The sequence below is a fragment of the Chiloscyllium plagiosum genome, unplaced genomic scaffold (genome assembly GCF_037043375.1).
Source record: "Chiloscyllium plagiosum isolate Xiang-an unplaced genomic scaffold, Cpla_swu_hap1 HiC_scaffold_1, whole genome shotgun sequence".
In the NCBI taxonomy this organism is placed as follows: Eukaryota; Metazoa; Chordata; class Chondrichthyes; order Orectolobiformes; family Hemiscylliidae; genus Chiloscyllium; species Chiloscyllium plagiosum.
The window spans coordinates 119,188,518-119,203,396 of NW_028270139.1; the positions used below are offsets into that span (position 1 = coordinate 119,188,518).

The 14,879-nt window shown below is 42.2% G+C and overlaps 1 protein-coding gene across 4 annotated transcripts in view; it reads left to right on the plus strand.

The window, feature by feature from the left end:
• The window catches only part of galt (galactose-1-phosphate uridylyltransferase), a 72,981-nt gene that overhangs the window by 340 nt on the left and 57,762 nt on the right, over positions 1-14,879 (plus strand). Inside the window, exons 1-2 of one of the 4 annotated variants that reach the window (XM_087990208.1) lie at positions 4,577-4,702; positions 10,749-10,918. In XM_087990208.1, coding sequence (XP_087846334.1) covers positions 10,811-10,918 — 108 coding nt within the window. In that variant the 5' untranslated portion in view covers positions 4,577-4,702; positions 10,749-10,810. Of the gene's footprint in view, positions 1-4,576; positions 4,703-4,983; positions 5,223-5,561; positions 5,581-10,748; positions 10,919-14,879 lie in introns of those variants that run through there. The other 3 variants (XM_043682694.2, XM_087990211.1, XM_043682609.2) reach the window with 3 other exon arrangements.

Genomic DNA, 14,879 nt, shown 5'->3' on the forward strand with positions numbered 1-14,879 from the left:
AGACTCTTGTGATGCTGTGGTCGTGTCTGGGACAAGAGCTTGGAGAAGTGGTGCTGGAAGAGCACAGCAGTTCGGGCAGCATCCGAGGAGCAGGAAAATTGACGTTTCGGGCAAAAGCCCTTCATCAGGAATAAAGGCAGAGAGCCTGAAGCGTGGAGAGATAAGCTAGAGGACAAGAGCACCGAGTTTAGATCCCACCTATTATGAAATGTGCGTCATAGTACAAACAAAGATTGATTAGAAACATAAAAAGCCAAAACTTCTCAAGTGAATGTAAAATACCTCAGGAATACACTTGTTCTGCTGACTGTATATAGTTTATTGTAGTCTATTAATATGTACCATTCATAACCATTGATGTTAGAATGGTCCTTGCAAACATGTCAACTTTCTCCAGTACACCGTTAAAACTTTGTTCCCCCCACCCCGCGTCTTTCATTACAGAAGGCATGAAGTAAAGTTAGTGAAGCTGAATTTTCATCATAAGGTACACGTTTGTGTACAGGTATGAACAGATTCAAAAAACATCTTATTCCCCGCTTTTATCAGACTTATGAATAGTCCTAGAGTCATAGAGATGCACAGCATGGAAACAGACCCTTCCGTCCAACTCGTTCATGCCGACCAATTATCCCAACCCAATCTAGTCCCACCTGCCAGCACCCAGCCCATATCCTTACAAACCCTTCCTATTCATATGAGGAGAAAGTGAGGACTGCAGATGAAGGGCTTATGCCCGAAACGTCGATTCTCCTGTTCCTTGGATGCTGCCTGACCTGCTGCGCTTTTCCAGCAACACATTTTCAGCTTCCTATTCATATACCCATCCAACTGCCTTTTAAATGTTGCAATTGTACCAGCCTCTACTACATCCTCTGGCAGCTCATTCCAGATACGTACCACCCTCTGCGTGAAAAGGTTGCCCCTTGGGTCTCTTTTATATCTTTCCCCTCTCACCCTAAATCTATGCCCTCTAGTTCTGGACTCCCCCACCCCAGGGAAAAGACTTTGTCTATTTATCCAATCCATGCCCCTCATAATTTTGTAAACCTCTATAAGGTCACCCCTCAGCCTCCGACGTTCCAGGGAAAACAGCCCCAGCCTGTTCAACCTCTTCCTATAGCTCAAATCCTCCAACCCTAGCAACATCCTTGTAAATCTTTTCTGAACCCTTTTAAGTTTCACAACATCTTTCCGATAGGAAGGAGACCAGAATTGCATGCAATATTCCAAGTGGCCTAACCAATGTCCTGTACAGCTGCAACATGACCTCCCCAGCTCCTGTACTCAATACTCTGACCAATAAAGGAAAGCATACCAAATGCCTTCTTCACTATATATATCTACCTGTGACTCCACTTTCAAGGAGCTAAGAACCTGCATTCCAAGGTCTCTTTATTCAGCAACACTCTCTAGGACCTTACCGTTAAGTGTATAAGTCCTGCTAAGTTTGCTTTCCCAAAATGCAGCACCTCACATTTATCTGAATTAAACTCCATCTGCCACTTCTCAGCCCATTGGCCCATCTGGTCAAGATCCTGTTGTAATCTTCGCTGTCCACTACACCTCCAATTTTGGTGTCATCTGCAAACTTACTAATTGTACCTCTTATGCTCGCATCCAAATCATTTATGTAAATGACACTCTTTCATGTTAATGCTGATCTCTCTCTGCATCATGGCAGCTGTAACTTTGTATCCTGCGCTTGGTTGTTACCTTGATGGGCTTGTATAGTACGATCTGCCTATAAAGCACGCAAGACAACACTTTTCACTGTACTTCACTACCCACACACTATCCCACATATGTCAATGTGGGTCTGACGTGCAAGAATCTGGGAGAACTTGTTCAGGACCCAGAGTATGTTATTAGAGGTATTATATTCAATGGTAATGCTTTAAAAAGGAAATTCATTCTTAAGTGTTTCGTTTGAAGTGATTCTTGGACTTTTCTATTTATAGTTTGCAATGCATTCAAGAGAATGAAAAATATGGAGAAAAACAGAATTCTTGGAGTGAACAAAAACTGTCTAAAACTGATTTTTTAAAAATTGTTTTGTGAGGTGTGGGCCAACATTTATTGCCCATTACTAGTTGCCCTTGAAAAGTTGGTGGTGAACTTCCTTCTTGAACCACTGCAGTCCATCTGCTGTGGGTTGACTCATAATGCCATTGGGGAAGGAATTCCAGGATTTTGGCTCAGTGACAGTGAAGGAACAGCAATATATTTCTAAGTCAGAATGGTGAGTAGCTTGGAAGGGAACCTGCAGGTGGTGGTGTTCCCATTTTATCTGCTCACCTTGTCCTTCTAGATAGAAATGGTCATGGGTTTGGAAGGTGCTGTCTGAGGATCTTTGGTGAATTTCTACTATCTTGTAGATAGTACACACTGCTGCTACTGAGCATTGGTGGTGGAGGGAGTGGACATGGTGCCAATCAAGCAAGCTGCTTTGTCCCGAATGCTGTCATGGTTCTAGTGTTGTTGGAGCTGCAATCATCCAGGAAAGTGGGAAGTATTCCAACACGTTCCTGACTTGTGCCTTGTAGATGATGAACAGACATTGGGGAGTCATGTGGTGAGTTACTCGCTACACTATTCCTAGTCTCTGACCTACTCCTGTAGCCAATATGTTTAGTGAGTTTATGCAGCAGGTCTAGTTGAGTCTTTGATCAATGGTAACTCCTAGGATGTAGATTGTGGGGGAATTCAGTGATTGTATGACAATTGAGTGTCAGGGGGCAGTGGTTAGATTGTCTCTTACTGGTGATGGTCATTGCCTGGCATTTGTGTGGCCCGAATGTTTTTGCCTCATGTCAGCCCAAATCTGGATATTGTCCAGATCTTGATGCATTTGAACAAGGACTGCTTCAGTATCTGAGATGTTGCAAATGGTGCTGAACATTGTGCAATCATTGGCAAAGATTACCCACTTCTGACCTTAGGATGGAGGGAAGGGCACTGATGAAATAATTGAAGATGGTTAGCCATAGGACACTGTACTGAGGAACTCCTGCAGAAATGTTCTGGAGCTGAGATGACTGACCTCCAACAACTACAACCATCCTCCGATGTGCCAGGTATGACTAACTGGCAGAAAGTGCCCTCTGATACCAACTGATTCCAATTTTGCTAGGGCTCCTTGATGCCAAACTCAGTTGAGTGCAATCTTGATATCAAGGGCTGTCACTCTCACTTCATCTCTGGAATTAAGTTCTTTTGTCCATGTTTGAACCAAGACTGTCATGAGGTCGGGTGTTGTGTGGCTGTGGCAAAACCCAAACTGGGCATCACTGAGCAGGTACTGCTTGATCACACTGTTGATGACAACTTCCTTCATTTTACTGATGATCGAGAGTAGACTGATGGGGCAGTAATTGGCTGGGTTGGATTTGTCGTGCTTTTTATGTACAGAGTATACCTGGGCAATTTTCCATACTGTTGGGTAAATGCCAGTGTTGTAACTGTATTGGAACAGCTTGGCTAAGGGAGCAGCAAATTCTGGAGCACAAGTCTTCAATACTATTGCTGGAATGCTGTCAGGTCACACAGTCTTTATAGTATTCAGTGCTTCCAACTGTTTCTTGCTATCACTTGGAGTGAATCAAGTTGGTTGAAGACTGGCGTCTGTAATGCTGGGGACCACTGGAAGTGGCCAAAATGGATCATCTGCTTCTGGCTGAAGTTTGCTACGAATGCTTCAGCCTTACCTTTTGGATTGATGTTCTGGGCTCTTCCATCATTGAGGATGGGGATGCTTGTGCAGAATTATAAAATTTCAACAGTGTGGAGCAGGGGCCATTCATGCCACTTGGTCCACACCAACTCTCCAAAGATTATCCCAACCAGACCCACCCAATCCCTGTAACTCTGGATATCTCATGGCTAATCCACATGGCTTACACATCCCTGCACACTATGGGCAATTTAACATGGCCATTCCAACTAACCTGTACATCTTTGGTCTGTGGGAGGAAACCAGAACATTTGCAGGAAACCCACGCAAAAACAGGGAGAATGTGCAAATTCCACACAGACAGGTGTCCAAGGGTAGAATCAAACCTGGGTCCCTTGTGCTGAGGTAGTAGTGCTAACCATTGAGCTACTGTGCTGCTCCCCCTCCTCCAGTGAGTTGTTTGATTGACCACCATTCACTACTGGATGTTCCCAATATACAAAATGTTTTGACAATTAACTTCACCATGTAAATATTCTGCTAGATTATATGTAAAGCTTTGTGTGGACAAAGTAAACTTAATGTTTCTAATAATGTCTCTAATTCTCTAGCGTTATCAATTTCAGATCAAAGTCAGACAAAGGTAGGTTTGGCGACATGTTGGAATGTTTCTTACATTACAACAGTAACAACATTTCAAAAACATTTAATTGACTGTAAAATAGTTTGAGGGATCTTGGGGCTGTGGAACATAAATGAAATACTGTACATTTTTTTGATTTACATGATGTAGTGATACAATTTGCTTCCCCCAGGCTAGGGAGGGGAACAATATCGACCCCGTGGTAGCTATTTTGTGATTTCACCCATTTAATTTATCTCCTGAACGCTCCGTTGTTACCTGAAAAGTGTCCTATTTATCCCACTATATTCTTTTATATTCTTAGAAAACCACAATCAAGTAACCTTATCTTTCATTGTAATCCAAATCTTTGGAGCTCTGGTGAATCTGCACGGCATGCTTCCGAGGTACATAAAAACTAAGATGTGAGTCTCCTGGTGTGGTCAACCGAGCCTTTGTTCAGCTGTAGTGCATGGAGAAAAAACACTTTCAATCTTTTGTTTTTCAGTTCTCAATTTGTGGACACTAATACCCCATTAGCTTTTTGAAAAATATAAATTTGCGACATTTAAATTTTAGTGATCTGCGTACTTGAAGAGGACTGGGGAAAAGGCGGGGCGAAGTGAAGGAATATGAACGTTATAGGGTTTAGTTATGGTTGGCCTGATTATTAGGTTGGGGAAAATAAATCATCCTGGAAAGTGAGTTTAAATAGTTTATAATTCAACGCAGACGAGTTCTTTTGCATAGTTTTATAGGCAATTGTTACTATTGTTTGCAATGGAACAGGCGTTTGAGATAGCAGACGATAATGATCTTCCCAGGAACTGACTTCCAGATAATTTGCAGGGGAGGGGTCAGTGATAGAGAGCATAGGACTCAGGATGGAACCGCAGGTCACCAGCAAGCAGACCTTCGAACCCAATGGTAATTTGCACAAAAAATTACGAATTTTACTCGAAAACGGATGTTGTCCTTGTTGATGTTACAGAAGGACATTATTTCTACTGTGATTTTTTTTGCGGGGGAGGGTTTGGTTGCTTTGCGTGTGCTGAATCCTATTCAATATACTAACTTGGAACTTCTATTTTCCGGAACGCACGTTGCTGCAACAAAGTGTATGTACTTACCCCGGACACGCCTAGGTTTTTAATATTTTTGTGTTGGCAAGTTTCTGGAAGTTGGCAGCCTGGGACTTAGGTTGAAGAAAGTATCTCCTTAATCAGTGAAAGGATGATTAAATAAAAAGTGAAAAGTGTGTCAATTCAGAAAGGATGAGAAAAAGGTAAAAACAATGACTGCAGATGCTGGAAACCAGATTCTGGATTAGTGGTGCTGGAAGAGCACAGCTGTTCAGGCAGCATAAGGTTGAACTCGATCTCAAATTAGGATCAAAAAGAATGGACTGGGAAGGAGAGATAACTGATAAAGATGTATTCGAAACCTGAGAGAACGATACTCCACATTTTAAAGTTAATTTTCAACGCTTAAAACCTTATTTGGTAGTATCACTTCATTCAAAGGGGTTGTGGACTGAAATAGATATCACTGAATTTTTACAGCGAGTTTGTCTTTGTGAACGTACATGCTTAATAGTCAGGTAGATGCCTTGTTTACCGAGTATTGGATAGCAGATTTCGAGTTTCTCTATGAATCAGACTACTGTCGTCACTTGAAATTATTCTGGCATTTGAGCATAACAATGAGTGTCATTAGCTTTACTATTACTTTGATAGCAATTTGTAGACATTGTATAATTTGTAACTTTCTGATGTTTAATCATGGGCGATAGTAACAAACTGCGATATATTGTATCTTTTATTCTCACATTCAATCTCCCCAGTACACTCCCAAAAGTACATACCGGCAAAGTTGCTATTTCACAAAGATCTTGATTCCTGAAGGAAAGATTTAATACTTTTTAAGGGCTATTAATGTCGACATGTGTGGTTCTGACCTTGCTGTGGATCACTGAATGATCCATCCATTTATTTATTGATTGATCTAATGAATTTATTTATTTTATTCCTCGATACATGTGACTGACTCCTGTATAAATATTTAACTGAGCTTTGAATTAGCTTTGTCAGTGAGATGAGATGTTTTACATTTGCTTAGATTCTAAGAATTAGAAATATACTGACATGTTTTCTTTGTTTTCCCTCCCTCTCTATACCATCTCATAGTTTTTAAGAGATGGTGAACTGGGGGGAAATCCAAAAATACTGTTGTTTGTAATGTGGAGTATCAAAAGAAACCCATCAATATGTAACATCAAATACTTCCACTGTTTTACTCATATAGTAATGAATATGCTGGAAGAAACATTTAGTAAGTGCTTTCTATGTGATTGTATTACACAATGGGGCTCAGGAATGGCAAGAATGTATCCATGTCCCATCCCCCATGCCATGTGTCCCTTCCACCATATCCTAGTTCATTTGTGTCAGTCTGTTAATACATTTGAAATGTGACATGCTACATACTTTACCTTTTTATAATTTACTTCTCTCACACACATTCTGTATGACTAAGAGTAACTTGGCCCAGTTGAATTTATGTCTATCCCATGAGGTTTTCATCCTAATTCTCCACGTCACAGGGTAAATTCCATTCTCCTGAAACAAGGTTAATTTCTCTGTTACTTAGATTTTATAGTAAATTTCCAAGCCTGCCATCATGATTCTCCCTCTTATTCAACTCTCTGCATCATCTGTCTTATTTTGATGAAAATGCCACCAGAAAGATACCTGGAATCGCTCCCTCTTCTTATTCTTGTCTGAATGTGGGTAACAATCCCCAACTATCAGCATATTGTAGTTGTTTGCAGGTAAAAGGACGGCTGGAAAATGAGAAGCCTTCAAAAATGAGAACGAGAGTCCAGAGACCGTATGCTCTTGTTAATGTGAAGGGCAAAGCTGGTAGGTGTAGGGAACGCTGGATGACTATAAAAATTGAGGCTTTGGTTAAGAAAAAAAAATGAACCATATGTCATGTATACACAGCAGAGATCAAGTGAATCCTTAGAGTATAAAGGCAGTAGGAGTATACTTAAGAGGGAAATCAGGAAGGCAAAAAGGAGACATGAGATAGCTTTGGCAAATATGGTAAAGGAGAATTCAAAGGGATTTTATAAATACGTTAAGACAAAAAAGGAACTAGGGACAGAATAGGCAGCCTTGCTCATCTTCAAGGTGCCCTATGTGTGGAACTGCAGGAGACGGGGAAGAAACCAAACAAGTGTTTGCATTGGTGTTTACTGTGGAGAAGGATATGGAAGATACAGAACATGGGGAAATAAATAGTTACATCCGGAAGAAGGGCTCATGCTCGAAACGTCGATTCCCCTGCTCCTTCGATGCTGCCTGACCTGCTGCGCTTTTCAGTTCACATTTTGAAAAATGTCCATATTACAGAGGGGATGACGCTGGACGTCTTTAAAATGCAAAATGGTGAATAAATCCGCAGAACTTGATCAGGTCTACCCTAGAACTTTGTGGGAAGCTGGGGAAGTGATTGCTGGACCCTTTGCTGAGGTATTTGTATCATCAATAACCACAGGTGAAGTGCTGGAATACTCAAGGTTGGCTAATGTGGTGCCATTATTTATGAAAGGTAGTAAGGAAAAGCTAGGAATCTACAGAATTGATGTCAGTGGTGGTAAGTGGTTGAAGCAGATTCTGAGAGGCAGGATTTACATGTATTTGGAAAGGCAAGGACTGATTAGGAATACTCAGCATGATTTTGTGCATGGGAAATTGTGTCTCACTAACTTGATTGAGTGTTTTGAAGAACTAACAAAGAGGGTTGATGAGAGCAGAGTAGTGGATGTGATCTATATGGACTTCAGAAGGGTGTTCAACAAGGATCCGCATGGCAGACTGGTTAGCAAGGAGTACAGGGAGAATTAACCATTTGGATACAGAACTGGCTCAAAGGTAGAAGACAGACGGTGGTGCTGCAGGTTTAATTTTTAGACTGGAGGCCTGTGACCAATGGTGTGCAACAAGGATTGGTGCTGGGTCTACTGCTTTTTTTTTTCATTTATATAAACTATTTGGATATGAACATAGGAGATATGGTTAGTGGTGTAGTGGACAGAGAAGAAGGTTACCTCCGAGTACAACAGGTTCTTGATCAGATTGGTCAATGGGCCGAGGAGTGGCAGATGCGGTTTGGATTAGATAAATGTGCAGTGTTGCATTTTGAAAAGGCAAATCAGGGCAGGACTTAGTTCATGGTAAGTTCATGGGGAGTGTTGCTGAACAAAGAGACCTGGGAGTGCAGGTTCATAGTTACTTGAAAGTGGAGTCGAAGTAGGTAGGATAGTGAAGATGGTGTTCGGTATGCTCTCCTTTACTGGTCAGTGCATTGAGTATAGGAGTTGGGAGGGCATATTGCGGCTGTACATGGCATTGGTTTGGCCAGTTTTAGAATACTGTATGCAGTTCTGGTCTCCCTGCTGTAGAAAGGATGTTGTGAAACTTGAAAGGGTTCAGAAAAGATTTACAAGGATGTTTGCTAGGGTTGGAGGGTTTGAGCTATAGGGGGAGGCTGAATAGGTTGGGGCTATTTTCCCTGGAGTGTCGAAAGCTGAGGGGGATGATCTTACAGCGGTTTTATAAAATCATGAGGGGCATGGATAGGTAAATAGACAAGGTCTTTTCCCCCCGGGGTGGGCATGTCCAAACTAGAAGGCATAGATTGAATGTGAAAAGGAAAGATTCAAAAGGAACTACAGGGCAACTTTTTCACACAGTGGGTGGTGCATTAAAGAAATAAGCTGCCAGAGGAAGTGGTGGGGGATAGTACAATTACAGCATTTAAAAGGCATTTGGATGGGTATATAAAGGTTTAGAGGGATCTGAGCCAAGTACAAGCAACTGGGACAAAATTAATTTAGGATATCTGGTCAGCATGGATGTGTTGGACAGAAGGGTCTTGTTTCTGTGCTGTGCCTCTCTATGACCCTATAACGATTGGTCAAAAGCTTAATTGTGTGAGTCACATAAATACGGTCTCTATAAAAGCAGGTTCAGAGGCTAGGGCTCCTTTAGCAAGTAACTCCTGTCTGATCTACTCAGTACTTATCTGCTAGTCAGAATATGTTGAAATACTCCCCATTTGCTTGGATGGGTGCAGCTCCAATAAAATTTAAGAAGCTTGACACCATTCAGGACACAACATTGCCTTGATTGATGCACCATCAACCACCTTCAACATTCACTTCCTCTACAAGGTGCTTTCTGCAACTCACCAAGGCTCCATATTGTGATTTCCAAACCAACAACCTTTACCACTCATAAGGAAAAGGACAGCAGATGCATGGAACAATATACAAATGAATGAATCATGAGCGGAAATATGCCATTTGATCCTTCAAACCTGCTGTGCCATTCAGTAAGATCATTGCTAATTTGTTTGTTTTAGCACAACCTGCAGGTTCCTTTCCAATCCAAGCCACACACCATCATAACTTGCAAGTATTAGATTAGATTACTTAGTGTGGAAACAGGCCCTTTGGCCCAACAAGTCCACACCGACCCGCCGAAGCGCAACCCACCCATTCCCCTACATTTACCCCCCTACCTAAGTATATCTCTTTTCCTTCACTGTGGCTGGGTCAAATTCTATAACTCCCTCTTGAACATTAAGGGCATTTAGGGTTGGGCAATTAAGTGCAAGCCTAGCCAGTGACACCCAAATATGAAAAATTCTGTTTGTATCAATGCTGTAAACTGACTAAACCCAACCATCCTGACTTTAACTACTGGGCTTTTTACAAGTGTCTGTTTTCATTCATTTATTTACCAGGATATAATTTGCAACCTAACCTGTTTTACTGGCATTTTCCTGTGTCTACTTGCTGTGTGTTTTGGCTGTCACTCTAGCCTGAGTCCATCACTTCTGTTATCTCCACTTTTCTCTTAACCCCTCCTCGGCCTCTCTACTTCTTATGCCTCCTTTCTCTCCTTTCTTGGGAACTTTACCCCCAACATTTTCCTAGTCTTTCCTTCCTCTTGCATAAGCCCATATGCTCTTTGTTTGTCTCACTTTCAAAGGTCCTTTTGTGGGATTTTTTCACTGTCATCTTTTGAGCAACAATGTCAACTGGCTCATCCTACTTTCTCAGTGACATTCCACCCAACAGACTCACTGGGCTTTAATCATACTAACTTCTCTCTATCCTAGTCATCCTTTCCAGTGTTGACCTTGTGAAATCTGCCTGAGTAATAATTAGTAAATTGGTAATATTTTAATAAACTGTAATTTGGGGAATATACTACCCAGACTAAATTTTCCATAATGACTACTAGTGAAATTGTAAAAATGGAGCTGGTATTAAAAATAAAATTATTGCCTAACTAAAGAAGCACTGATCATGCAATAATGAATAGTCAATAAGGAGAAAGTTAATTCTCACCGTTGTTTTCAATTTATTTCTAAATCTAGAACACCAGCATATCCGCTATAACCCTCTCCGCAATGAGTGGATTCTGGTCTCTGCTCATCGGATGAAACGTCCTTGGAAAGGACAGCTTGAGAAACCAACAGAGGTGAACATTGCACGACATGATCCAACTAACCCTCTCTGTCCTGGAGCAACGAGGGCGAATGGAGAGGTAATGTTTGGACTGCCTTTCATAACAAGGTTACAATATTGGAATCTGTGTTCATAGTTAACAAACTTAATTTAACCAAAACAAAAACATATTGCTGCTGAAACTCAGGTCTGGCAGTGCCTGTGGAGAGAAAACAAAGTTAACTATTCATAGAGTCATAGAGATGTACAGCATGGAAACAGACCCTTCGGTCCAACCTGTCCATGCTGACCAGATATCCCAACCCAATCTAGTCCCACCTGCCAGCACCCGGCCCATATCCTTCCAAATCCTTCCTATTCATAGACCCATCCAAATGCCTCATAAATGTTGCAATTGTACCAGCCTCCACCATGTCCTCTGGCAGCTCATTCCATACACGTACCACCCTTTGTGTGAAAAAGTTGCCCCTTAGGTCTCTTTTATATCTTTCCCCTCTCACCCTAAACCTATGCCCTCTAGTTCTGGACTCCCCAACACCAGGGAAAAGATTTTGCCTATTTACCATATCCATGCCCCTCATAATTTTGTAAACCTCTGTAAGGTCACCCCTCAGCCTCTGACATTCCAGGGAAAACAGTCCCAGCCTGTTCAGCCTCTCCCTATAGCTCAAATCCTCCAACTGGCAACATCCTTGTAAATCTTTTCTGAGCCCTTTCAAGTTTCACAACACCTATCCGATAGGAAGGAGACCAGATTTGCATGCCATATTCCAACAGTGGCCTAACCAATGTCCTGTACAGCCGCAACTTGACCTCCCAACACCTGTAATCATTACTCTGACCAATAAAGGAAAGCACGCCAAACTCTTTCTTCACTATCCTATCTACCTGCGACTCCACTTTCAACAGCTATGAACCTGCAACCGAATCCAGTGACTCATCATCACCATATTGTCTTCATCGGATTCCAAACTTTAAATCTGCTTTTTTCTCACAGACTCTGCCAGAGTTTTGCCAGCAATTTCTGATTATGTTTCTGATCTCCAGCATCCACAGTTCTTTGTTTTAGTTCAATCAAACCATGGCACTCAACATATTTTTTAATGTTTGCCAAGTTGGGGTTCTCGTTATAATGTTGAATTATCTCTGTGTGCCCTGCAGCTCTACATCTGCTGTTCAATATTTTGAATTACAATCAGCAGAGCTATTATTGCTGATGCCAAAGAAAGGTGTTTCTATTCTCTGCCTCACATTTAGCTTTAGTTCCAAGCCTAATGGAAAAGCTGCTTCGTGGTATCCTTCTGACAAAGCTATAGGCTCAGATCTTTCTGTCTAGACAAATGGTTTCTGAATGAATAAAAGTTGTCTCCATTGACATACAAGTTAAGAATAAGAAAGTTGACATAAGGATGCTGAGTGTTTCTATCCAGTTGAGTAAAATAATAAAAAGTACACACCACCATGATTGTAAAACCATGCAAATGTATTAGCACTAAGTATTTGTTTCACAGGTGCAAACCTGATTCAGAATTGAAAATTAAAAAACAAAAAACTGAGTGTGCTGGAAATCAGATACAAAAAAAAAAATTGCTGGAAAAGTTCAGCAAGTCTTGCAGCATCAAGTTGTTGGAGAGGTTACTGAGGGGTAGGATTTACATGTATTAGGAAAGGAAGGATTGATTAGGGATAATTAACTTGGCTTTGTGCATGGGAAATCATGTCTCACAAACTTAATTGAAATTTTTGAAGAAGTAATGAAGAGGAGTGATGAAGGCAAAGTGATGGATGCAATCTATATAGACTTCAGTAATGTGTTTGACAAGGTTCTCCATGGTGGACTGGTTAGCAAGGTTAGATCTCATGGAATACAGCTGCTTGGATACAGAACTGGCTCAAAGGTTGAAGACAGAGGGTGGTGGTGGAGAGTTGCTTTTCAGACTGGAGGGCTGTGACCAAGTGGTGTGCCACATGGATTAGTGGTGGGTCCACTGCTTTTCATCATTTAAATGATTTGGGTGTGAATATAGGAAGTCCTAGCTAGTAAGCTTGCAGATGACACCAAAGCTGGAGGTGTAGTGGACAGCGAAGAAGGTTACCTCAGAGTACAACAGGACCTCGATCAGATGAGCAAATAGGCTGAGGATTGGCAGATGGAGCTCACTTAGACAAATATGAGGGGCTGCATTTTCGGAAAGCATTTCAGGGAAGGACTCATGCACATAATGATTAAGGTCCTGGGAAATGTTGCTGAACAAAGAAACTTTGGAGTGCAGGTTCATAATTTCTTGAAAGTGGAGTCACAATTAGACAGGATAGTGAAGAAGACGTTTAGTATGCTTGCTTTTATTCGTCAGTGCATCAAGTGTAAGAGAAGGTTGGACATGTTGTAGCTGTACAGGACATTAATTAGGCCACTTTTGGAATACTGCCTTCAATTTTGGTCTCCCTAGAATAGGGAAAATGGTGTAAAACTTGAAATGGTTCAGAAAAGATTTAGAAAGATGTTGCCAGGATTTGAGCTAAAGGGAGAGGCTGAATAGGCTGTGCTGTCTCCATTGGAGCATCAGAAGCTGAGGTAGAAGTTTATAAAATCATGATTGGTATAAATAGGATCAATAGCCCAGGTCTTTTCCCTAGTATAGCAGAGTCCAAAAGTAGAGGGGAGTGAATTAGAATGAGAATTCCTACAGTGTGGAAGCAGGCCCTTTGGCCCAACATGCCCACACTGACCCTCCGAAGAGTATTCCAGCCAGACCTATTACTCTACATTTCCCCTGACTAATGCACCTAACCTTGATAACCCTGAACACTGGGAAATTTAGAATGGCCACCTCCTAGCAGAGCGCTTTAGGGAACATCTCCGGGACACCCGCACCAATCAACCACACTGCCCTGTGGCCCAGCATTTCAACTCCCCCTCCTACTCTGCCGAGGACATGGAGGTCCTGGGCCTCCTTCACCACCGTTCCCTCACCACCAGACGCCTGGAGGAAGAACGCCTCATCTTCCGCCTCGGAACACTTCAACCCCAGGGCATCAATGTGGACTTCAACAGTTTCCTCATTTCCCTTTACCCCACCTCACCCTAGTTCCAAACTTCCAGCTCAGCACTGTCCCCATGACTTGTCCGGACTTGTCCTACCTGCCTATCTCTTTTTCCACCTATCCACTCCACCCTCTCCTCCCTGACCTATTACCTTCATCCCCTCCCCCACACACCTATTGTACTCTAGGGTACTTTCTCCCCACCCCCACCCTCCTCTAGCTTATCTCTCCACGCTTCAGGCTCTCTGCCTTTATTCCTGATGAAGGGCTTTTGCCCGAAACGTCAATTTTGCTGCTCCTCGGATGCTGCCTGAACTGTTGTGCTCTTCCAGCACCACTAATCCAAAATCTGGTTTCCAGCATCTGCAGTCATTGTTTTTATCTAATTCATATAACCTGCATATCTTTGAACTGTGGTAGGAAACCGGAGCACAGATAGGGGGAGAATGTGCATACTCCACACAGACAGTCGCCTGGGGCCGGAATCGAACCTGGGTCCCTGGTGTTGTGAGGCAGCAGTGCTAACCATTGAGCCACCATGCTGCCCTGAGTGGGATGGGAAAATTAAAAGGGCCGTATGGGGCAAAGTTTTCACGCAGAGGATGGGGTGTGTGTATGGAACTAGCTGCAAGAAGAGGATGGTGTGTGTATGGAACTAGCTGCAAGAAGAGGATGGTGTGTGTATGGAACTAGCTGCAAGAGGAAGTGGTGGAGGCTGGTACAATTACAAACTAAAAACCGAAAGAACTGTAGATGTTGTAAATCAGAAATAAATACAGAAGTTGCTGGAAAAGCCCAGCAAGTCTGGCAGCATCTGTGAAGAGCAATCAGTTAATGTTTCAGATCCGGTGACCTTTCCTCAGAAATGATGGTTGCTAGAACAATATTGGTTTAGATGCAGAAGATAGTGTAGGGTCAGGGTAAGGAATAACTAGTAGGTGGGGATAGAGTCCAAAAACAGAGAAGAACAGTTGGACAGGCAAAGGGGTGGATAA